The 26,122-nt window shown below is 41.8% G+C and overlaps 1 protein-coding gene across 2 annotated transcripts in view; it reads right to left on the reverse strand.

Moving 5' to 3' along the window:
• The window catches only part of DOCK2 (dedicator of cytokinesis 2), a 413,468-nt gene that overhangs the window by 352,139 nt on the left and 35,207 nt on the right, over nt 1-26,122 (reverse strand). For both annotated transcript variants that reach the window (XM_042947072.1, XM_042947066.1), the window contains exons 7-10: nt 14,078-14,213; nt 11,650-11,804; nt 7,072-7,153; nt 1,297-1,432 (exon numbers count right to left, since the gene is read on the reverse strand). In XM_042947072.1, coding sequence (XP_042803006.1) covers nt 1,297-1,432; nt 7,072-7,153; nt 11,650-11,804; nt 14,078-14,213 — 509 coding nt within the window. The remainder of the gene's footprint in view (nt 1-1,296; nt 1,433-7,071; nt 7,154-11,649; nt 11,805-14,077; nt 14,214-26,122) is intronic.

The following is a 26,122-nucleotide window of genomic DNA, read 5'->3' on the forward strand; positions in this document are numbered from 1 at the left end:
ACACTACGATGTCAGGAATATCCCTTATATACAATCAGCATTTCAGAGCAGGGCACAGATCAATCGGTCCAAGTCTCTCATTTTGCAGATAATGAAACTAAGTCCCTGGGCAAAATGCTTGCCAAGGTCACCTAACTATCTAGCTAGCAACAATGCCAGGCTAAAAAAAACCAGTTAGGTCATTATAAGCTAACTTCATCTACTCCACCACTTTGCAAGCAGTGCCAGGGGACTAGTTGGAGAGCCAGCTGGTTTGTGCTTACAGATCGGGGTATCTTGAACGAAGAACCTGAAACACAGGGTTTAGAGATGATACAGAGGAATTATAAATGGTACATGATTTAAAAAGTATATTTTAGGAGCACCTGGGTGGCTCAGTTATTTGGGCATCTGACTGCTGATTTCAGCTCAGGTCATGATCCCAGGGTTGGGGGATCGAGCCTGGTGTTGGGTTCCACACTGAAACTGGAACTTGCTTAGGATTTTCTCTCTCTCTCTCCTGCTGCCCCTCCCCCCCCCCCGCTCTTTTGCACTTTCTCTCATTCTAAAAAGCCAAAAAACAAAACAAAACAAAAAACAAAAAAGCATATTTTAATAAAAAGAAATAAAACTGGCATATAAAATAGCTGTTTTCACAGGTATTTAAATGGTCTTCCAAAAAGTGTACTTTAGTTTAAAGTGGGCTAATTAAAAGAAAATATATTAGGTAAATAATATTGCAAGTTATAGTTAAATATAACAAAAACCATAAAAGTGGTTAAAGAATGATGAAGCCTTGGAAACCCCGAGAGAGAGCTAAGGCTTGGAGAAAAATGAGGAGGTGAGGCTGCTCTAAAGCAACCTCATTTGGTCACACCAACTCTCCAAACGTCCACTTCCATCTAGAATTTAGATGTGTGGCCAGTGACTCATTCTGTGTAACTGCATTTCCTGTCCTGGATATTTTTTAAAAAGTGATTTGTGCCTCATAATTAGATCCCACCCGAACTGTTCCTCCTTCACCACGCTGGGGAGCAAAGGCGCCAAATGTTCAGACTGCAATGCTCTCCCAACACTCTGCTGCAGACACGAGGAATCCATTATTCACTGCCTTCATCATAAATCTAGATTTAGCCACCAATTATTTTTATTTAGTCACCAGAAATGTAGGTATTAGGAGCTGTCTGGTATAAATTTTTTTTTTTTTTTTTTTTTGGTGGGGAGGGCAAGAAGGAGAGGGAAAGAAAGAATCTTTAAAATTCAGCCATATAAAATGTGCACTCCAGTAAAAGTTAATGGTATGTAGTATGTCATTACCTGCAACCCCAAAGGGCCGTCTCAGTCCCTGCGTGCACTTCTTTGTATTAGTATCCTTGAGATCCATCTTCCCAACTCGGACTATTTGACAAATCAAGTAAATTTTATCCCTGTTGAGGTCTTTGTTTCCGAGGTCCTGTAGGGCAGGAAATTAATAGTTACCATGTGTCTAAAGAAGTAGAAAAGGAAGCCTAGTGATAGCAAATTCTGGGGCAGATGTACTTAGCACTTAGTGTACAAGGACCAGTCATACAATTAGTCACAGGAAAGGCTGAAAACAAGACAATACACCCATTCCATAGATAAGAACTGTGAGTTTTAGAAAGTTCTAGAAAGGAAACTGAGTGACAGGTCTCTGGTGTTCAATCCCCATTCTTCAATTTCAAACCAATGAGAAGAGGATAGAAGTACAATATCAGTCATACAGGCAACATTTCCTATATGCCAGCTGATGGATCCAAAATAGCTTTTGCTACAAATGACTTCATTTGTCTCATCACCACTCAGCACTACTGAGGGAGAAGGCCAAAGGAAGAGGGAAAGCTCCCGATAGTTACATTCACTGAGCACCTGACGTATGTATATCAATCAGGAATGGGTTGTTGTGGCACAAGTAATCCCAGCATCTCAGAGCTTTATAAGACAACAGAAGTTTACTTCTAGCTCAGGCTGAATGCCAAATGCAGACAGCTGCCCCCCACCCACTCCTCTCCCACCTTGCTCAATTACCCACCCTGGGCCTCTAGCTGACAGGCTAGCCATCTCCTCAGAACAGGTGCTTCCACTGTCCTCACAGCAGGGGAAGGAAATGTGGCGAATCACCTTTTGGTCTTAAAGCCTCCACCCAGACAAGGCATATCACTTTGGCTTGCATTTCAATGGCCAAAGCAAGGCAGGCAGCCGCAGCTAACTTCAAGGGGGACAGCTGAGTGCCCTCAGGTGTGTGCCATGAAGGAAGAACACTGAAACCGGTGAACTACACTAATGTGTCCTGCACGGTGCTGTATTTCTCACATGCCATCATCTTGTTTGATCCTTAACAACTCTCTCAAGTAGATACTGTTTTTGCACCCCATTTTACAGAGGGGGAAACTGAGACACGAAGAAGACAAGGGGCTTCCAGAGGTCATGACCTTAGTCCTTGGAGACACTGTCCAGTCATTCTAACACCAAAGTCCATAAACCTAACTACCACAAAATATCTCTCTCCCCATTAGAAAGATACACGGGAGGGAAAACCACCCAGGTCACCTCAGTATCTGGGTGTCCTGCTCAAATCTAAAAGCTTCAATGTTCTTGGAACCCCCTTCCAGATGGGATCAAGGCACGTTGTTGGTGTCCGAGCAGAGAATCCTGGGCCTGGCCTCACTAGGGAATAGCTGCTTTTCCTCCAAGTTAATCCTCATATAGGCATATGCACTGGGAATAGCCTGTCAGCTCACATAAGAGCCAGGGTCCAGGCAAAGCAGCCATCCCCAGGCTCTCAGTGTGTATGGTGTGGAAAGAAGAGCATGGGGGTGTGCAGAGTTTCTGGAGACAAAACATGGTCCCAATGTAGTCCACACCTTCCTGCTTCAGGCTTGTGATGGTTAATTTTATTTTAAGTTTATTTATTTATTTTGAGAGAGAGAGAGAGAGCATGCACACGAGTGAGCAGGGGAAGGGCAGAGTGTGAGGGAGAGAAAGAATCCCAAGCAGGCTGCACACTGTCAGCTCACAGCCCAACATGGGGCTCAACACAGGGCTCAGCCCCACAAAACAAACCTTGGGATCATGACCTGAGCTGAAGTCACTGACTAAGCCACCAAGGCGCCCCCGTGATGGCCACATTTTATGCACCAGCTTTGACTGGGCCATGGTGCTTAGTTGCCTGGTCAAACACTAGTCTAAATGCTTCTGTGAAGGTATTTCGTAGGCCCGATTAACATCTATAATCGATGGACTTTAAGTAAAGGAGGTTACCATACATAATGTAGATATGCCCCATCCTATCAGCTGAAGGCCTTGAGGCCTTATTCGCTGTTGTACCTCTAGCACCCAAACCTGAGGTTTTCCAGTGAAGGACGAGTTGTGCCTGAAGACGGTAATAAAGAAATCCTGCCTGAATTTCAGGCCTGCTGGCCAGCCCTACAGATTTCAAACTTGCCAGTCCCCACAATCCTGTGAGCCAAATCCTTTGAATAAACCTACATATATATCCTATTGGTTCAGGTTCTCTGGAGAACTCTGACTGATACAAGGGCTGTCCTTTCACCTGCTGAGGGAATGGACATCTGCTCTCTGACTCTCCTCAAAGTCTCTCTACTGGGCAAGGGGAGAGGAAAGTTAGGGGAGAAGAGGGCTTTCTGGCTAAGGAAGCTCAGCCACTCATTTGTATTTTCTGCCTTGCCCTATTGGCAACTGAATTTGAGATCCCAATTATCTTACATGCAGATGGTTGGAAAGCCTCTTCTCTGGCCTGTCTGCCTCCTTCCTCCCAACCACTTTGATATCCCTGAAAAACTCATCTTTAGAAGCCATGTTCATTATTTAATTTCTCTCCCCGAAACAACCTTAATAGCTCCCTATTTCCTACCCTATTAGTGCTAATCTTCCCCAGCTGACGTGAAAGATCCCAGACATAATATATTTCCAGCTGTCCTACCTGACCAATTCCCCACTATTCTCTGCATGTAAGTACTCTATTTTTGTCACAAAGATCCCGCTACTGCTCCACAAACACACAAGCTCACTTTCGATTCAATCTTTCTTCCTAAGCCCCCTGTCCACACCTCTGCCTCAAATACTTACCTCTTACTCCTCTATATATCCAATTCCTTTCCAACCTTAAGAGCTCGAGGCTTGCTTCCCTTATAATGATTTTCATCCCTAATTACTTCCCCCCTCTCATTAGAAATTTTCATATTTTTGAAACATCTAGTTTGGTATCTTTCAGAGGCATTCCAGAGTCACAAAGACCCTGGCACCTAAAGGATCCTCCCTAGATGTTATGGGATGAATTATGTCCCCTCAGAATTCATATGTTGAAGTCCTAACCTCCCAGAACCTGAAAATGTATTTGGAGATAGGGCCTTCCAAGAGGTAATTAAGCTGGGGTGACTGGGTGGCTCAGTCGGTTGAGTGTATGACTCTTGATTTCAGCTCAGGTCATGATCTCATAGATTTCTGGGTTCAAGCCCTGCATCAGTCTCTATGCTGACAGTGCAGAGCCTGCATGGGAGTCTCTCTCTCCCTCTCTCTGTCCCTCCCCCACTCACAATGTCTCTGTCTCTCTCAAAATAAATAAATAAACTTAAAAACATAGGGGTGCCTGGGTTTTGAGAGAGAGACAGAGAGACAGAGAGAGAGGGAGAGAGATAGTGCAAGAGGGGGAGGGGCAGAGAGAGAGGGAGACACAGAATTTGAAGCAAGCTCTAGGCTCTGAGCTGTCAGGACAGAGCCTGACACAGGGCTCAAACTCATGAACTTGAAACCATGACCTGAGCCAAAGTTGGATGCTCAACCAACTGAGCCAGCCAGGCACCCAGACCATCTTAATATGTTATGCAAGCACAGCAAAATGCTCAAACACATTGTTACTCTCTGGAGAGTGTATAAATGTGTGATCCTTCCTCAGAACTGTGTTCCAATTTGTGGTGTCTCTAATTCATTTTTACGTTGACCTTATAAAACTCAGACATATTAGGGAAGTTGAGGCAGTGCAATAAAACTTAAAACATGTGTCACCCAATTTAGTAATTCGTTAGTACTCCTTTTATTGTTCAGTCTTGTTTCCTGTATGTTAGCAACAACCCCCAAAGGGGGCAAATTCTTAGGGAAATTGGTAGTATATTCTGCCTTCCTCTTACAGATCTAAGGGGTTGAATGCTTATAAAAGAGACAGAGGGGAAGTTCACCATTGGCCCGACTCATGTGCCAGCTCCTAGGGCTTTGCCCTCAAAGAAGAAACTAGAAAGAGCTAACATCCAGAGAAAAATAAATAAGGACAGCAAGGCACATACCTGCCAAGTCTCATCTCATCTCTAACTTAAATATCACCTCAATGTCCAATTGAAAGTAAGTCCTAGTCAAACACCATCATATCATCCTGTTTTAATTATCTGCATTGCATGGATTGCCTTCTGACATTTTCTTGTTTATTTACTCATTTATTTATTTTCCGAATTCCCCCCATCATACCATGATAGAAAGGTTCAATAAGCTTATTCAATGCTATATCCCCAATACCTAGCACAAAGCACATGTTAGGTACTCATTGAATTGATCTTGAATCAATAAAAGAAGTTAGAGCATCATGACTTTCCTTGTCCCAAAATGAAGACTTCCATCATTTCAAGACAGAGAAATATCAGCCTGTTAAACCAGTCAACCAAGGTTCCCAAGTTCATTTGCTGTGGGAAGAAGACATAGCAGCCCAGGCAGAATTCCATGCAAGCAGAATCACATTCTCATTAATATTGAGAGACACAAATTTACCGATGCCCTTTCCTGCATGTTTACATCATGAATTGGTTCTCTGCAAAATGAATCACTGATTGATTCCCTGTCCCTGTCCTTCTCGTGAAACATCTGTCTCCTGGTTTAATCAGGAGGCCCTATGGGACTTTCCTATTTATCAAGAAAATAAATAGGCTCCTCCTTCTAACTAATAATAGATAAACATGACTGAGACACATTTATATATGCCAGGAAAACTTTGTCTAAGCAATTAGGACTCTGATCTTATTCCATGCCTCTGGCCCATTTTTCAGGAAATAACAAACAAAATAAATCAGCTGCACTCCAATCTAATTGTGACATAACATGAGACATTGCACTTAATGGGCTGTAACTGGAAAATTATTGTAGAGCAGCGTAGGTTAATGTAGCATGTCGGTCACTCCTGGATCAAACTCATAGGTTTGGCCAATGCCCAAATCCCTCCCTGACTCCTCCTCTGTAATTTTCCTTGCTAACACATGCATCAGAGTGAAAAATCTCATAAATGCTCTTCTCTCCAAAGGATCTTGCAGAGAACACCAATATCCTTAGGTATCTTAAGATAACACTCTTAACACACCCTCATGGATATAGGACAAGAGAAAAGTCTTTGCTAAAAATAATAACCCTTATCTTCTGATTTCCACTGTTTGTCTTTCCCACAACTAAAAAGCCAGGTTCACTCTCAGAAATAAGTCATCCAACTAACAATTGATTTCAACATTTCTACATGTGTCTTGCCCAGCAAGTATTGGTTTTTGGAAGAATGATCTCAGGGATCCATTAAGATCTTTAGTCATCTATGACTTAATTTTATTCAGAATATACAATTTATCAAGGCAGCCAATGTTCTTAGGAGTTCTTTTTTTTTTCTGATACATTTTAGAAAGGTTTTTAGAAAGTCTGAGCCAAAGAAAGGAACTCAGATTAACCAATGAATTTACTGATAAATCAGAATAGCTGCTGTATCTAGTTCACGCAGACATTATTGCTGGAAGGAGTCTGTGCTTGTTTACACAGCGCTCTGTGTGTATTCTCAGTGTGCACATGAGTGAGAAAGAAAGAGGGAAGAAGATATAGAGAGGGGAAGACCCACCTCCCTAATAGCTTCTTTAGGGCACACAACACCCGCTCCCCCCCACCCAGCCCCCCATCTGTTCTGAATCTCTCCAGAAAGCCCAGAACACAAATCCTTCCCAAGGTCATGCTCCCTCCTGATCAAGTGGCCAGCCTCTTACTTCCAAGATTGTATCCTTGTGAGTGTGGAAGATGGCTACAAGAAGAATGTACACCCACCGTGAAGACAACCTTCAGGTTGTTGAGCATCTCGATCTCCTTCGGGAAGCCCCTGCTGCCCCATCGCACCAGGTAGTTCTCACTGTGGGAAGAAGAGTGGCAACTGGTTACTGCCTGGGGCTAAACACTGCTTTGGAAAAAATATTCACTGAGCCTCTACTGTGTGCCTGACACATGCTGGCTACTGGAGACACGGTAGTGTTTGAGACAGATGTGGTCCCTCCCTCTAAGAGATCACCACTAACAGAGACAGGGGGCAAAGAATCAATAACATGTGTGCATTCATAGTCTCTTTCCCTCCCCCATTTGCTAAGCAAATTCTGGCCCAGGTACCTAATATTTTTGAAGAGAAGCAGCATTCTCTGTAGCATTATTAAGAGTGGAAGAGATGAGGAGGAAAGGATTTTGGTATATTTTGCTGGACATTAAGAATATATTTGCCCTTCTCATCTCATTCCCTTTTCAAGACTGAATAAAGATTTGAATTTTTTAAAATGATCCATTGGACATAGGACTGTTTTCTTGAATGGAATGTCACAGTATGATGGGCCAAAGATGGCCTTAGTCATTATCTGAGATACACTGAAATAACTATCTAAATGCAGTTGTGACAACTATTTATATGCAATTGTGCTATCAAAACAAAGTTCAGAGTGTTACAAGAATGTATATCAAAAAAGTCTGTCCTAGTCTGGGTACTCAGGGAAGTCTTTGCTGAGGATATGACATGTAAATAAAGTCGGTCAGGAAAAGATAAAGAGAAATGTTTCAGGCAAAGCAAACATGCATTTAAAGGCCCTGAGGCAGAATGGAGCTTGATGCACCTAAAAGCCAGATCCAAGGGGTGCCTGGGCTCAGTCAGTTAAGTGTCTGACTTCGGCTCAGGTCATGATCTCACAGTTCATGAGTTCAAGCCCCGCGTCAGGCTCAGCTGTGCTGACAGCTCAGAGCCTGGAGCCTGCTTCGGATTCTGTGTCTTCCTCTCTCTCTGCCTGTTTCCCACTCGCACTCTGCCTCTCTGTCTCTCAAAAATAAATAAACATTAATAAATAAACAAAAAAATAAAATAAAATAAAGTAAAATAAAATAAAATAAGATAAGATAAAAATAAATACAAACCAGATCCAAGGGGAAAGTGGTAAGAGAAAAATTAGAGAGGACAGACCATGTAGGCCTTGTAGGTCACCCAAGGATTTTGACTTGATCCTAAAAGTAATGGATACTCCCTGAAGGGTTTTAGGAGGGGCAGTCACACAATTCTGACATATGATCATTTACCATCTTACATCTTCTAGCAACCATACCCACCCTGTGGGGTACATACTAGTCAGTCCAGCCACACTGGGAAAATTAGGAGAAACTTAGTAGTTTGATGAGTTGAGTCATAAGGTTTGCCATGCCATACAGGAGCATATATAGTTAGTGTTAAATAAATGCCCATTATCTTGAATTAGGATAAAAACAAAGTAAAGCTCAAAATCCAAATCATCCTAAAAAAGAATATTAAGAATTTAACAAAGTTAAGGGAAGTCCCTTGTTTTTAGAGATTTGTTCTCTCTGATGTCTTGTTACTCTCTCTCTACTCACCTCTAGAAGACTGATGAGAGTAGTCTAAGCAAGGTCAAGGGGGAAATGGCACTGATAACAAAATGAACACAGCTCTAGATTAACCACTGGTTAAAATTCAATCAAGTTAAATGTAGTTTTTCTTTTTTCTTCCTCCCTTCCTTCTTTCTTTCCTTCCTCCTTCCCTTCGTCTCTTTCTTTCTTTCTTTCCTTAGTAAGTTCTAAATATTTCAGTGGAATTTTCAGCAAACTAACCAAGAAGCCTCCAAGGTTCCATACAAAAAAATAAATAAATAAAATAATAATAATAATAATAATAATAATAATAATAATAATTGTTATTATTTCCCATTGGTTATCTCCAGAATGTCACAGTGAAATACCTGGGTATTTCCCAGGACCTTTGATCACATGTAGCATGACCAACAGAGAACCAGCCTGTTAGGTCTAAACATCAGGCACTAGCAATTTTCTTCTAGGGGAAATACAATAAATAAGAAAAGCAACTTAGAGGGCTGAGCTGGCCCTATCCATCCATGCTCAGCAAGTACTAGGTGGTAAGACCAAAGGCCTACCTGGCACCGAGCCAGGTAAGATCTATTGCACATGACAGTCTCCTCCAAGGAAGGGGAGGACCATCCCAACTCCTCCTCAAGATTTTTCTTTTTTTTTTTTGAAATTAGCCTTGCCACTGGCTTGATGTCTAAGATGCTTCTTTTTTTTTGTCCTACAAAAATTTACCTTAGCTTTCCCAAACTTCTCTTTAAGCATCCACTGGAATCGGACCATGATTTATCCCAACATTGAAAGCTCTGTCTCAGCCAAATTGTTCCCAGTTCACATTTGGGCCACACTGAGAATGCCCTAACTTGTCTTTGGTTCATTTATGTCAACCTGCTTGGTAAGAGGGGAGAAGATTGATTTCTTACGGAAAAAACAGCTGTCCAGAGTCAGAATGACATAGGGAGTGCTTTCAAGTTCCCCTGCCCCTTTCTTGTATCATGCCTCTTCTCATCTTTCTTTGTTTTCTACTTCTCTCTCTCTCATTTTTTTTCTTTTGGTTTTTGCCCTTTTTGTTCCCTCTCTTCCTCATCTCTCAGTTTCCTGAGGGCTTCCCTGTATATCTGGCACTCTCAGAGACATCACTCAGGCATGCCCCATTGAGCGTATCATCCTGTATGGCACATCAGGGAACAGAGCTGCCTTGTCACTGATCCATTGCCTCCTTCTACAGAGCTGGCTCAGGTCATCCATCACTTAGATAGGCCAGTAGGCCAGGCACCCTTGCCAGTTCGAATATAAGGAAACATGTTTTCTGAGAGGCAGGAAGGGTCCTCTGAGTACTTTCAGGATCTTTGTCACAGGCACCTTGGGAAAAGCTGACAGGGAATGGCAAGGGGCCTATGACACACAGACCATTTCAAGATGGGCTCTGAGGGAAAAGGGACACTCACTTCCAGTGTTCACTGAGGCCCACTAAGTGAATTAGGCTGACTCTTTAATGTTAGGGATTTAGGTTTGCTATAAAGAGTAGCTTTCTACCATGACAATGCTGACACTCTGATGAGAACCATTCAGGATATTTGATACAACTCTTTCCTTGGTGACATACTAAAGTGGGAACTAGCTTGTCTTTGGAGTTAGATAGATGGACCTGAGTAGAAATCTCAGTTCCACCATTAATACATATGTATGACTTTGGACTAGTCACTTGACCTCCCCAAGCCTCATTTCCTCACCCAAATGACATGGAGTAAAGGGAATTAAATGATATCATGTACAGACCTCAGTTCATTCTCCTTAGATGAACAGTCCCTCCATGTTTCACAAATGTCTCCAGAAAAGCCATTATTTTCTAAAGTACTCCTCTTCACTAGGCATTGTACATGGTCTCATTTAATCATAACAACCAAGCTAGAGAGGCACCACTTTCTCCATAAAGGCAGACAAATTATGCTCCAGCTTTCTTCCAATATGTTAACTGGGCCTTCAAATATGGGACTATGTATTGGCCCAAAACCCCAATGGAGGAGACCAGCAGGGTCACCACCTGGAAGGATGGTCTAAACCACAAGCAGGGGCCAGGGGCCTAGTAGTGGGGGCTAGAGGTATACCAGAGTCTCCTCCCTGGAGATTCTCAAAGGTGTGTTCACTTCGTCAAGCTGAGGCACTGAAGGTTCCCTTACTTTCTCTGTTCTCGAGAGCAACCAGTTAAAGTAGTAATAATAATAGCCACAGCCTCTTGGAGCACCACGTGCCAGGCTCTGTGCTTCTCACTGATGTCTGAAAGAAATGACCCTGTGAGGTTGGCTCTCACATTTTGCAAATGGGCAACTCAGGGCTAGGAAAGATGAACAATTTGCCTGAGGTTAAGAAAGAGTAAATGGTGGGGCCAGGATGTGAACTCAGGCAGATCTCAGAGCCCACATTCTTAACCTGGTACCGCCCTCACCACTCATTTCTTAACTCTGGTTGTGTTTTATTTTGTTTTTGTTTGTTTTATTTTGTTCTGTTTTTATTTTTTACTTAAGTTTTTTTTTTTTTATTTTAATTCCAGTTAGTTAGCACACAGTGTTACAATAGTTTCAGGTACACAATCTAGTGGTTCAATGCTTCCATACATCACCCTGTGCTCATCACAAGTGCCCTCCTCAATCCCTATCACCTATTTCACCCATCCCCCTATCCATCTCCTATTTTAAAAGTATGAATTTTAATCTATCCAATGCCACCTGTATGAATCTCATTACCTCTGGTTGTTTTCCAGAATCACAAACCTATTTACAAAACCCTACTGTGTAACCATAACCGCACTATGGGAAAAATTTGGTGGTAATATTTCCACCTGATTGGTACATCCTATAAAAAGTTATTTCCACATTTTCAGGCTCAGTTTCTCTTCCAGGTGGGAATTTCTCCACAAGTGATGGCGGGAATAAAAAGGATGTTCTGTACTCTGCTAACTCCAACCTCCCATATACACAGAAGTCAGGCAATACTGAACACACCTACCTTATGACAGTTTGCTTGTTGGGGTCATAGAGAGACATGAAAAGCTCAGCATCTTCCCCAATTCTGCACACAAAGTTTCTCACAAAGACATAGAGGCTGTGGGTGGGGGATGAGGAGATCCGGGAATACATTCCATAATCTGGCTGGTCTTTTGACTAAGAGGTGGCAGGAAAAAAGGAGGAAGGTAGAGAAAATTAGCCCCGCACCACTGAGGACGCAAGCCTGAAGATTTCTGCATTATAACCAGGTCTACAACCAAAAGCTTCTGTAATCTGAGCCAAGTCACTTTGACTCTCTTGGCCTTGATTTTCTCATTTTGGGAAATAGTACTATTTACCCAGCCTTCATCATAAAATTAGTGTCATAAAAATCACAAATTACTTTTTCAAAAAATGCTTAAATGGTCTCCATTGAAACTAAAAACTTCTGCTGTTTGAAAGATGCATTTAAGAAAATGAAAAGGGGAGGCACAGACTGGGAAAATATATTTGCAAAAACATATATCTGGTAGAGAATTTGTATATAGAATATACAAACATACAATCATATTTAGAATACACAAATAATTCTTACAACTCAACGATGAGAAAATCAACCCAATTAAAATGGGCAAAACATCTGAACAGACATTTCACACACACAAAAAAAATTACAAATGGCCATGGCCAGTAGGCACATAAAGAGATGCTCAACTTCACTAGTTATTCAGGAAAATTCAAATTAAAACCACGATGAGATACCATCACACAAGCACTAGAATGGCAGCACCAAGTGTTGACAGGATGCAGAGCTACTGGAACTCTCTCATATACTACTGATGGGGATGCAAAATTGTATGCCCCTTCTGGAAACAAGTATGGCAGAATCTTTATAAGTGGAACATACACGTATCATAGGATCCAGCAATCCTACTGTCAGGTATTACTCGAAGAGAATGAAACTGTACATTCAAACATGTGTTTGCAAATGTTCATAGCAGTACTAGTTAAAATAACCCCCAAGTGGAAACAACCCACCTGCCCAAAATGGACAACTGGTCAATGGTATGGCAACTCAGCAATAAAAAGGGAAAAATAATATATACCACGACACAAACCTTAAAATCACCATTCAGAGTAAAGCAAGTCAAACACAAAAACCAAGGGGCGCCTGGGTGGCTCAGTCGGTTAAGCATCCGACTTCAGCTCAGGTCATGATCTCACAGTCTGTGAGTTTGAGCCCCGCGTCGGGCTCTGTGCTGACAGCTCAGAGCCTGAAGCCTGTTTCAGATTCTGTGTCTCCCTCTCTCTCTGCCCCTCCCCTGTTCATGCTCTGTCTCTCTCTGTCTCAAAAATAAATAGACGCTAAAAAAAAAAATTTTTTTTAATTCAAACACAAAAACCATACGATTTAACTACAGAAAAGGCAAAAGTGTAGTCACAAAAAAACAAATTAGGGACTGCCTGCAGCTGGAGACTAGGGAAAGGAGTCAACTGTAAGAGGACTCAAAGAAACTTTCAATGTGATGCAACTGTTGAGATCTTGATCGTGGTGGAGTTCACTCAGCACTGTATTTTAGCCAGATTCAGTAGACTATAGTTTATAATGAATTGATTTCATTCTGTGAAAATTATCTCAATAGAGCTAAAAATAAACCTTCTTTCAAATAATACACAGTGGCTAAAATGATTTTTTAATCATAAATCAGAGTATGTTAACCTTGAAAAATAAAATTACGTTCCCTTGAAATCTTTTGTCAGTTTTCTACCACACTTGGAATAACAAATCTTAACTCTTCTCCATGATGCCTTGGGCCTTGTGAGATCTGGCTACTGCTCCCTATGTCTCCAAATCATTGCCTACCCTCTCCAATGACTCAGCATGCACCATCAACACTGGCCTTTCTACTCCTTGAAACTTCAGAACACAGTCCTACCTCAGGACCTTTTCACTTACTGTTCCCTATACATAGAACACTTTGCCCCTAGATCTTCCCAGGCCTGGTGACTTCACATCATTCAAGTGTCAACTCAGATGTCTTCTCTGAGAGATGCCTTTCTTGATGGTACATTTTTAAAATAGCTCTTGATGCACTATGATTCACAGAACCCTAGCTTATTGTCTTTTAGAGACTTATCACCATCTGGAATTAATTTGTTTGTTTGTTTGTTTACTTTTTATTGCCTTTTTCTTTTCTCCTCTCTGGAATATAAAAGCTCCATGAGAACAGGAAACTTGCCTGGCATTAAACTACCTGTGGGATGGATGCAGAATGAATTACAGTCCCAAGTACCAAAACAATAAAATGCAAATGGCTACTGATCATCTCAGGTCATAGGACAGATGTCTCCTTGAATAATATACACTCTAGTTAATTAGCCTATTATTTTAAGTTTATGATATGCTAAATAATGCCTCACTTGGCTAAAGGCTATTTTACAAAGCTCACCAATTCTTCCTTGATGCGCTCTGTGATTTTATCAGTCGCCTCCTCATGCGCATGGAACAAGCTGATGACGCTGGTATTATCAGGGTCCAAGATATTTCCATCATCATCTCTGACAATCAAATCAAGCTCAAGAATTCTGCAAAGCAAAATCCATAAGTGAGGATAAATCCGTAAGACTTTACGATGTTGTTGGAAGGTTTATACCAGAAAATTTGCCTGGTCTCTGAAGATTGCAGACTTTCACAGAGAAGCTCTACACCAACAACCTTGCATATGGCTTGTGAGCCATACTGGGACAGTTCATCCTCTTTGGGTAGTACTATGGCAGTGTGTATTAAATTTTCCTAAAGTGTATCTTTCCTGCGATATTAAATCTAGAGAAACACCCACATTTGAACAAGAATGTGTGTTACAGCATTGCTTACATCAGCAAAGTGATGAACAAACCAAAAGTCTGTCAAAGGGAGAATGGCGAGGGAGGAGGGGCTAACATGGCGAAGAAGTAGGGGGATCCGAAATTCCCTCGTCTCAAACAAAGCAGGGTTGAAACCAAAAGACTTTGGGTTCGGGAGGCAAAGGGCTTGGGAGGCAAAAAGACACCTGCTTCCAGGGACCCACTGGGACAATCCGATGGGCCATAGGTGCGTGATTGAGAACCGGAGAGAAAACGAATGGAGGGGAAGGATCCCCTTCTGCGGAGAGACAGAGGGAAGAAAAAGAGAGGCTGGGGAAGCATAGGACTGTACCTGGACAAGAGAAAAACCAGACAGGGATGGAGAAAGATCCAATCTCTAACTGAGGGGCTTTCTCTGGTCTGGGGCTGGCTGCACCTTGGGGGGAGGGGAGCCAGCCCCAGGCTCCGTGGCTAGGTCAGGGGCGCAATCTGCAGTGGAAGACAGCGATCCCCTCACCGGAGTGCTGTGGGACAGGACAAAGCCTGCCTGCGCCCACCAGCCAGGGACCACTTATTGGGTGGTGCAGAGGTGCTTCCCCAGTACCAGGGCGCGTGGAGCGAGAGTTTGAATCCCAGACAAGTGCCAGGCACAGGAGTCAGCGAAGCAACACAAACCACCTCATTTGCGCCTGCGGCACAGTGAGGACAGGTCGAACAGAGTGGTTTGGGACACCCGGTCTGTGGTGGAGAGACTGGGGTGTCGCCATTTTTCTCCCCATCACCAACAAGGCGGGCTTCAGGGAAAGGACAGCAGGCCCACAGTGGACGCGGGACCGCCTACACCTAGCCACGCCCCTCTGCGCCTGGTAACTACGTATGTCTGCGAGAGGTTGACGCTGAGGAACCAGACGGCCCCGCCTCCAGACCAGCACTGTTGGATTGCCTGGCTTGATTCTTGGACAGTTCTTATTATACAGATATATTCTTCCTTTTCTCCTTCTTATTTCTTCCCTCTAGTCTGGTTACTCTGGTTGTTGGTTTGTTTAAGCAGACGTATTTAATCCATTATCTTGATACATGTTCTATACCTCCTTCTTTATTTTCCTTACTCTCTCCCTGGATTAAGCCATATAGTTTCTCTGTCTGGTCAATTTTCTTTTCTTTTTCCCCCGCCTCCTTCTTTATTTTACTCTCTCTCTGGATTAAACCATATGGTTTCTCTGTCTGGACAACTTTCTTTTCTTTTTCCCTGCCTCCTTCTTTATTTTCCTTTCTCTTTCTCAGGATTAAGCCGTATAGTTTCTTTTTCTGGTCAATGTTTATTTTTTTCTTTTTCCCTGCCCCTGTCATTTCTCTCTTTGTATGGGATAAGGCCTCTTCCATCAGCACTGCCTCCACCCTGTTATTTACTTGTAGCTGGTGCTTCTGGTTTTGTTTGTTTGTTTGTTTGCATGTTTGTTTTCTGTTTGTTTTTCTTCATTTTCCTTTCCAGGGCTACTTCAACAAACAAATCAAAACACACCTGGTGGAGGGTCTAAAACATCACTACTAGTAGGGACATAAAGTAACCAAAGTCACAACAGAGAGCAAGTAACACTTTCCAAAAAACACCTCCTGAAGGGCCAGGCCCTGGACGGTGTATGACCCCTCTTTAATATAGTAGTGCTGGCAGGTACAGTGCACGTAACAAGTTTTTAAAACACATAATGGACAGAAAACTAGCCACAATGACAAAAGGGAAGAATTCTCCTTAAAAAAAAAAAATTCCATGAAGAAATGACAGCTAAAGAATTGCTCAAAACAGATATAAACAATTTAACTGAACAAGAATTTAGAATAATAGTCATAAGATTAATTGCTGGACTTGAAAAAAGCATAGAAGACATCAGAGAATATATTGCTGCAAGATCAAGGAACTAAAAAATAGTCATGATGACTTTAAAAATGCTGTAAATGTCAGGGCACCTGGGTGGCTCAGTCGGTTGAGTGTCCAAATTCGGCTCAGGTCATGATCTCATGGTTCATGAGTTTGAGCCCCATGTCAGGCTCTGTGCTGACAGCTCAGAGCCTGGAGCCTGCTTCAGATATTGCGTCTCCTTCTCTCTCTGCCTCATCCTTGCTTGCACTCTGTCTCTATCTCTCAAAAGTAAATAAATGTTTTAAAAATAAAATAAAAATGTTGTAATGAGGTGCAAAATAAACTAGAGGAAGTGACAGGGAGGATTGAGAGGCAGAGGGGAGAATGGGTGAAATAGAAGATAAAATTATGGAAGAAGATAAAGCTGATAAAAAGAGATAAAAAACATTCTGGATTAAGAGGGGAGAATTAGAGAACTAAGTGATCAATGAAATGGAACGATATCCATATCATAGCAGTTCCAAAAGAAGAAAATAGAGAGAAAGGGGCTGAAGGTGTACTTGAACAAAGCTTAGCTGAGAAACTCCCCAATTTGGGGAAGGAAACAGACATTGAAATCCAGGAGGCATAGAGAAGTCCCTTGAACATAACTTCAATCAATCTTCTGCATGACATATCGTAGTGAAACAAAATACAAAGATAGAGAATTCTGAAAGCAGCTAGAGATAAATGGGCCTTAACCTACAAAGGTAGACACATAAGGGTAGTAGTAGACCTATCTGCTGAAACTTGGCAGGCCAGAAAGGAGTGGCAGGAAATTTTCAATGTGCTGAATAGGAAAAATATGCAGCCAAGAATCCTTTATCCAGCAAGCCTGTCATTCAGAATACAAGGAAAGATAAAGGTTTCCCCAAACAAAAACTGAAGGATTTAATCACCACTAAACTAGTCCTACAAGAGATCCTCAGAGGGGGGGCTCTGTAAGTGTAATGTTGCAAAGACCACAAAGGACCAGAGACAACACTACAAGCATGAAACCTACAGATAACACAATGACTCTAAACCCATATCTTTCAAAAATAACATTGAATGTAAATGGCTAAATGCTTCAATCAAAAAGACATAGGGTATCAAAATGGATAAAACAAAACAAAGCAAAACAAAACAAGACCCATCTATTTGCTGTCTACAAGAGATGTATTTTAGACCTGAGGACAGGTCTTTAGATCGAAAGTGAGGGGATGGAGAACCATCTCTGCTACTGGAAGTCAAAAGAAAGCTGAAATAGCCATACTTATATTAGACAAACTAGGTTTTAACTAAAGGCTGTAACAAGAGATTAAGAAGGGCATTATATGATAATTATGGGGTCTGCCCATCCAGAAGAGCTAACAATTATAAATGTTTATGCAGCAAATTCAGGAGCACCCAAATATATAAAACAATTAATCACAAACATAAGCAATCTTATTGGTAATAATGTGATAATTGCAGGGGATCTTAATACTCCACTTACAACAATGGACAGATCATCTAGACAGAAAATCAATAAGAAACAATGGCCCTGAATGATACCTTGGACCAGATGGACTTGACAGATATAATCAGAACGTTTCATCTTAAAGAAGCAGAATACACATTCTTCTCAAGTGCACATGGAACATTCTTCAAGATAGATCACATACTGGATCACAAAACAGTCCTTAATAAATATAAAAGAATTGAGATCATACCATGCACACTTTCAGATCACAATGCTATGAAACTTGAAATCAACCACAGGAAAAAGTTTGGAAAACCTCCAAATGCATGGAGGTTAAAGAATATCCTACTAAAGAACGAATGGGTCAACCAGGCAATTAAAGAAGAAATTAAAAAATATATATGGAAACAAATGAAAATGAAAACACAGCAATCCAAATGCTTTAGGATGTAGCAAAGGCAGTCCTAAGAAGAAAATACATTGCAATCCAGGCCTATCTCAAGAAACAAGAAAAATCCCAAATACAAAATCTAACAGCACACCTAAAGGAAATAGAAGCAGAACAACAAAGAAACCCCAAACCCAACAGAAGAAGACAAACAATAAAGATTGAAACATAAATAAACAATATAGAATCCAAACAACAACAACAAAAACAGTAGAACAATCAATGAAACAAAGAGTTGGTTTTTTGAGGGGCGCCTGGGTGGCTCAGTCAGTTAAGCGTCCAACTTCGGCTCAGGTCATGATCTCGCAGTCCGTGGGTTCGAGCCCTGCATCAGGCTCTGTGCTGACGGCTCAGAGCCTGGAGCCTGTTTCAGATTCTGTGTCTCACTCTTTCTCTGACCCTCCCCTGTTCATGCTCTGTCTCTCTCTATCTCAAAAATAAAAAAATAAAAAAATTTTTTTAAAAAGAGTTGGTTTTTTGAGAAAATAAACAAAATTGATAAACTAGCCAGACTTTTCAAAAAGAAAAGAGAGAGGACCCAAACAGATAAAATCATGAATGCAAATGGATTTATCACAACCAATCCCTCAGAAATACAAGCAATTATCAGAGAATACTATGAAAAATTATATGCCAACAAACTGGACAACCTGGGAGAAATGGACAAATTCCTAGACACCCACACACCAAAAAAACTCAAACAGGAAGAAACTGAAAATTTGAACAGACCCATTACTCGTGAAGAAATTGAATCAGTTATCAAAAATCTCCCAACAAATAAGAGTCCTGGACCGGATGGCTTCCCTGGGGAATTCTACCAACATGTAAAGCTGTTCCAAAAAATAGTAATGGAAGGGAAACATCTGGACTCATTCTATGAAGCCAGCATTACCTTGATTCCCAAACCAGAGACTCCACAAAAAAAAGGAGAACTACAGGCCAATATCCTGATGAACATGGATGCAAAATTTCTCAAGAATATACTAGCAAATCAAATTCAACAGCATATAAAAATAATTATTCACCATGATCAAGTGGGATTCATTCCTGGGCTGCAGGACTGGTTCAATATTTACAAATCAATCAGTGTGATACATCACATTAATAAAAGAAAGGGTAAGAACCGTATGATCCCGTCATATGCAGGATGCAGATGCAGAAAAAGCATTTGACAAAATACAGCATCCTTTCTTTATAAAAACCCTCAAGAAAGTTGGGATAGAAGGAATAAACTTAAGCATCATAAAAGCCATGTATGAAAAGCCCACAGCTAATATCATCCTCAATGGAGAAAACTGAGAGCTTTCCCCCTGAGATCAAGAACACGACAGGGATGTGTACTCTCACCACTGTTGTTTAACATTCTGTTAGAAAGTCCTAGCATCAGCAATCAGACAACAAACTGAAATAAAAAGCATCAAAATTGGCAAAGAAGAATTCACTTTCACTTTTCGCAGACGACATGATACTCTACATGGAAAACCCGAAAGACTCCACCAAAAGACTCCTAGAGCTGACCCATGAATTCAGTAAAGTCACAGGGTACAAAAATCTATGTACAGAAATTGGTTGTGTTGTTATACACCAATAATGAAGCAACAGAAAGAGAAATAAAGAAACTGATCCCATTCACGATTGCACCAAGAATCATAAGATACCTAGGAATAAACCAAACCAAAGATGTAAAAGATCTGTGTGATGAAAACTATAGACACCTTATGAAGGAAATTGAAGAAGACACAAAGAAATGAAAAAAACATTCCATTCTCATGGATTGGAAGAATAAATATTGTTAAAATGTCAATACTACCCAAAGCAATCTACATATTCAATGCAATCCCAATCAAAATTGTACTGGCATTCTTCTCGAAGCTAGAAGAAACAATTCTACAATTTGTATGGAACCACAAAAGACCCCAAATAGCCAAAGTAATATTGAAGAAGAAAACCAAAGCAGGAGGCATCACAATCCCAGACTTTAGCCTCTACTACAAAGCTGTAATCATCAAGACAGTATGGTATTCGCACAAAAACAGACACATAGACCAATGGAATAGAATAGAGAACCCATAATTGGACCCACAAATGTATGGCCAACTAATCTTTGACAAAGCAGGAAAGAGCACCCAATGGAAAGAAAAGACAGTCTCTTTAGCAAATGGTGCTGGGAGAACTAGACAGCAACATGCAGAAGAATGAAACTGGACCACTTTCTTACAGCATACAAATAAATTAAACTCAAAATGGATGAAAGACCTAAATGTGGCACAAGAAACTATCAAAACCCTAGAGGATAGAGCAGGAAAAAACCTCTTTGACTTCAGCCACAGCAATTTCTTGCTCAACACATCTCCAAAGGCAAGGGAATTAGAAGCAAAAAGAACTATTGGGACCTCATCAAGATAAAAAGCATCTGCACCACAAAGGAAACAATCAATAAAACTAAAAGGCAACCCACAGAATGGGAAAAGATATTTGTAAATGACGTATCGGATAAAGAGCTAGTATCCAAAATCTGTAAAGAACTTATTAAACTCCACACCCGAAAAACAAATAATCCAGTGAAGAAATGGGCAAAAGACAAGAATAGACGTTTTTCCAAAGAAGACATCCACATTGCCAACAGGCACATGAAAAGATGCTCAATGTCACTCATCATCAGGGAAATACAAATCAAAGCCACACTGAGATACCACCTCACACCAGTCAGAGTGGCTAAAATGAACAAATCAGGAAACCACAGATGCTGGCGAAGATGTGGAGAAACGGGAACCCTCTTGCACTGTTGGTGGGAATGCAAACTGGTGCAGTCACTCTGGAAAACATGTGGCGGTTCCTCAAAAAATTAAAAATAGATCTATCCTATGACCCAGCAATAGCACTACTAGGAATTTACCCAAGAGATACAGTTGTGCTGATACATAGGGGCATCTATACCCCAATGTTTATATCAGCACTTTCAACAACAGCCAAATAATGGAAAGAGCCTAAATGTCCACCAACTGATGAATGTATAAAGAAGATGTGGTTTGTATATTCAATGGAATACTACTTGGCAATGAGAATGAGTGAAATCATGCCATTTGTAGCAATATGGATAGAACTGGAAGGTATTATGCTGAGTGAAATAAGTCAGTCAGAGAAGGACAGATACCATATGTTTTCACTCATATGTGGAACTTGAGAAACATCACAGAAGACCATGGGGGTGGAGGGGTGGGAGGGAAGAAATCGTTACAAACAGAGAGGGAGGGAGGCAAACCACAAGAGATCCTGAATACTGAGAACAAACTGGGTGGATGGGGGTGGGGGAGAGGGGAAAATGGGTGGTGAGCACTGAGGAGGGCACTTGTTGGGATGAGCACTGGGTGTTATATGTAAGCCAATTTGACAATAAATTATATTTTTAAAAAAATAGGGAAAATGGCTAAATAAACTGTGACCTATAATGCAATTCCATGTGCATGGCTTAAAAAATAGGGTATAGTTTTAATATGTTTAATGATACAACTCAGTGAGAAAAAATAAAGTATGGGGGCACCTGGGTGTCTCAGTTGGTTAAGTACCCAAGTCTTGATTTCATCTCAGGTCACGATCTCATGGTTCGTGGGTTCAAACTGACAGCATGGAGCCTGCTTCGGATTCTGTCTCCCACTCTCTCTATCCCTCCCCCGCGCCCTCTCTCTCTGTCCCCTGATCGTGCTCTTTCTTGCTCTTTCTCAAAATAAATAAACATTAAAAAGCTAAAGTATGGAAAAATGCATATGATATGTTTACGTAAACAAGTAAGTCAAGCCAGATATATTACCTGGATACATGCACATGAGTAAAAAGCAAAGAGAGAAAGGACTGGACAAAAAGCAGCAAACTACCAATACTACTAACAAGGACACCTGTGAGAAGTAGGACCTTGGGTGGAGGGGTCTAAGGAAACATGTGCCTTATCTTTGTTTTATAATATAATATATTATAATGTAATGTAATGTAACATAATGCAAACATAGCAGAAAAGGTATTCCTATGTTATCTATTCAACAACATTTTGAACATAGCTGTTGGGGGGGGAATCTCAGATATACCGCTCATTACCCACAGCTTGCTCATTAACTCTTTGACTTCCAGGCCACAAGGTTTCCCCTGCTTGGTGTTGATTTGTTGCAACAGCATCTGCCATTCTGATTGGCATCAGTGATACTAGTAACAGCAAATGCACAACACTTGCAGTAAGCTCACATATGTTAAATATTTTACGTATGCTAATGCACTTAACCCTTACAAAAACCTTATGAGGCATATATACTGTTAACATACCCATTTTACAGATGAAGAAAAGACCAAAGATATAGGGGCTAATTAATTTGCCCAAAGTCACATAGCTAGTTAAAAAGTAATATGGCATCCTGGTCTGACTCTTAACCTCTACGGTATACTTTCTAAATAGGAGGTGCTTAGGCGTGGTACTGGATTAGGGGACAAGGATAGGTTTGCAGAGGCCTTGATGTGAGGCTGCTTTTGCACTTGATGTTGAGATGGAGGGCCTCAGCTGTCTATACAGAGAGCTGGTGGAGACTCTGAGAAGGCCAACAGGAGTCCTGCTTAGGTACCACTACTGAGTTCCATATTCTGCAAGGGCAGCAAAGACAAGTGAAGGAGACGACATTTTCATCTCTTATTTGAGAACTGGACTGAGAAGCACATCTCTCATCTCATCCAAATGCAAACAGAAGGGAGCCAAGGTTCACCCATTTGTCCACATTCATTAGGAGATTAACTTCCAACTAGATATGACTCATAACGTTGCACAGCCATGCTGCCGAACAGGCGATGCTACGGGGGTATAAATGCTTTCAACTAATGCTGAGCAGAGACTCGCGTGACCTCAGAAAAGATGGAGCATAGCCAATACATAATTTAATGCCAAGATCTCTCTAGTTCTTTCTCTTCAAAATTTATCAAAGTGGATTCGGTTCTAAAATGTATGAATAAAACATTCTCTGGGTCCAGCTATCTTGGGATTTGGAGGAGTCATTTGAGGATTCCTCACTTCTTGGAGACCAGGAAGCTTGCCCATTACCAGTCTCGTGTGGAATTTTAGCAGCTTTAGTAGTCACAGGCCGGGCTGTCAGGATTCCCACAACCCAGGGTCAGGAGAGGCTGTCTCCCAACTGAACAGCAGACCATTTGCTTTGGAGAAATGAGCATTTTAGCAGTTTCTTCTCAGAGGTAGCCCCACACTGCTCTCTTCTGTTCAAGAAAGTGATAAAATGAACTGAAAACAAAGGCAGGGGAAGAAGCTCCCACTGCATGCATTTTCCAAAAACAAAAAAATTTTAATGGTAATGAAAACAGAAGTGGCTCCTTATGTGGCTCCAGATCATCTGGACAAATCCAAACTTCTTTACTTGGCACTTAGGCCTTCAAGTTTCCAGCCCCTGTCTGCCTTCCCCTCCATGCTCCCGTTCTCTGAGCTCCTCCCATTCTCTCTCTCTCTCTTTCTCCTTCTCAATTTTTGTCCTAATAATCCCCACTAGTTTTGTTACATTAGGGCAGATGCTAGCCACCTGCCTGTCTCCTCCCACCCCCAGCCCCCACCTTCTGGTCCATGCTTCCTGCTCTCATGAAATGCATGAATTCCTACTCAAGAGTCTGTTCACTTCTCTCTCTCCCATATTAATCCACAGTCCTTGGAGGCAATAGAATGCAGTAGTCAAGCACTTGAATTCTAAAGCCAACCTACTTGGTTCAAATTTCAGTCATCTGGGGAAAAATGACCTAATCACTCTTTGAGCCTCAGTTTCCTCATCTGAGAAACTGAGACGATAATAGCACCTACCTACCTCATAGAGTTGTCATGAAACCTAACCGAGTTAATGCATGAAAAGTGCTTAAAACAGCGCCTGGCAGGTACTTAGCAAGTTATTGTTGGTTCTCACTGCTTGCTTTTTGTTGTCCATATAGTGGCTGTTTTTTGTAAATGTTTTTGTAAATGTCTGTGTCCTCGAGGCCTAGCATGTGCTCAAAAAGTTTGATGTCTGAATGAAGGAACAAAGAAGAGAAACAGGCTGATTCTGGTCAGTCCTCCATCACTTAATTCCTGGTTCAACAGCCTGAGGATGATGTACCTCACCACAGCTCCTGACACTCTGCCCAGAGGTCTGCCCTTTTGGCTTTCAGGAAGCCACCCAACCCATATCAGAGCTCTGACCTCCCAAGACACCAGGCCAGTATTAATTGGAGGTGTCCAAATCTCTCTCCCTGCCAGCTGAAGTCATCAGGAAAGGGAGGCAAGAATCATGGGCCACCCCCCGGCTCAGGGCCTCAGTCTCCAAGGATGCCTCTCACTTCCCCAAAGGGAACTGAAACTGAAAGCTCAGGGTTGGTTGAGGCAATGCTGCAGAGACACAACTGAAGGGGGCAGGCGCCCTCCTCCTCTTTCTCCTCTCACCAACATTCATGTATTCATCCAGCCATCATTCACTGAGTGCCTCCTGTGTGCAGACCCTGTTCCCGCCACAAGAGATGAATTAAATGGTCACTGTATTAGAGAGTGCCCATCACAGCAGGGGAGACAAGCCAGTAAAGAGGTGATTACTCTTGGGGTGCTAAGGGCCTACAAGAGCACCTAACCCAGCCAGGGGTGGGTAGGGGAAAATCAGAGAAGGCTTCCTATGGGTGGTGACCATTTCTTCCATCCTTGGCCCCTTTTCTTAGGAACCCTGTGAAGAAACATCTGAAGGTCACAGATGCCATTATTGCAAAGCAGCAAAACTCCCTCACTTCTCACACTCTCAGCTGCGACTGTACTCAGCTAAAGATGTCACCGCACCAACGGTGGCAGCAGCTGTGTGGCAAACTCTTCCTGTCGCTCTGGGATGATGTGCATTATAAGCAGATTTGGACACGCTTGCCAGCTGCCAGCAGGGGAACCGGCAGAGGGACCATGCTTCTGGGATGGGAAGCAGGTGTAAGCTGGACCCACTGACTTTCCTAGTGCATATGGATCTTCTTCCTCAGTGCATATGACAAAAGCAAGAAAGCCTGGCTGCTAAGAAATTTTCTTCTTACTCCCATTGAATAGACTCTTTCTACTTCCCCCTGGGACGTAAGTCCCAGCCTTCTGACCCATTTCACAATCCTCTAAACATGCCATGCTCTCTCACACACTACTGCCTTCCTTTTTTTTAGCCTACTTAACACTTCTTTATTTTTCAAAATTCCCCTCAGGGTTACCTCCTTCAGGAAGCCTTCTTTGACTTCCTTCTCCATGGCGAATTAAGAGTACTCTTGCTTGGTAAGCCATCAAACTTAACACAATACATAACAATAGTTTACTTGTAGCTTCCTCCTAACCAGACTGGTCTCTTAGCAGACAGGAACTTTGACATCTACAGCCTCAACAGCTGGCAAGATATCAGGCCAATCATAAGCGTTCAATACATGTTTGTTGTTGGGATGAATAAACAAACAAGTAGGATTTGGAGGGCATCCAAATGCCGGGAGAGGGGGTGAAGATTTACAGTTCTCCAATGCTAACCAGGTACCATAGTGGAGAGGCCCATGGACTCTGGAGCCAGACTGCTTGGTTCTAAATTCTGGTTCTGCCATTACTAGCTATGTGATTCTGGACAAATTACTTGACCTCTTTAAAAGCCTTCGTTTCTTCATCTCAAAAAAAAAAAAAAAAAAAAAGTGCGGATAATAAAACTGCATGCCCCATAGGGCTGTTATAAGATTTAAATAAGACAATAAATGTAAAACACTTAGCATCAAGCCCGGTGCATAACAACTCAGATTAAATGTTACTTTATAATATTATTATCACTACTATTATTATCAGTGGGTTGTCCTGCCTCAAAAAATTG

This window comes from Panthera leo, chromosome A1 (assembly GCF_018350215.1).
Source record: "Panthera leo isolate Ple1 chromosome A1, P.leo_Ple1_pat1.1, whole genome shotgun sequence".
Lineage (NCBI taxonomy): Eukaryota > Metazoa > Chordata > Mammalia > Carnivora > Felidae > Panthera > Panthera leo.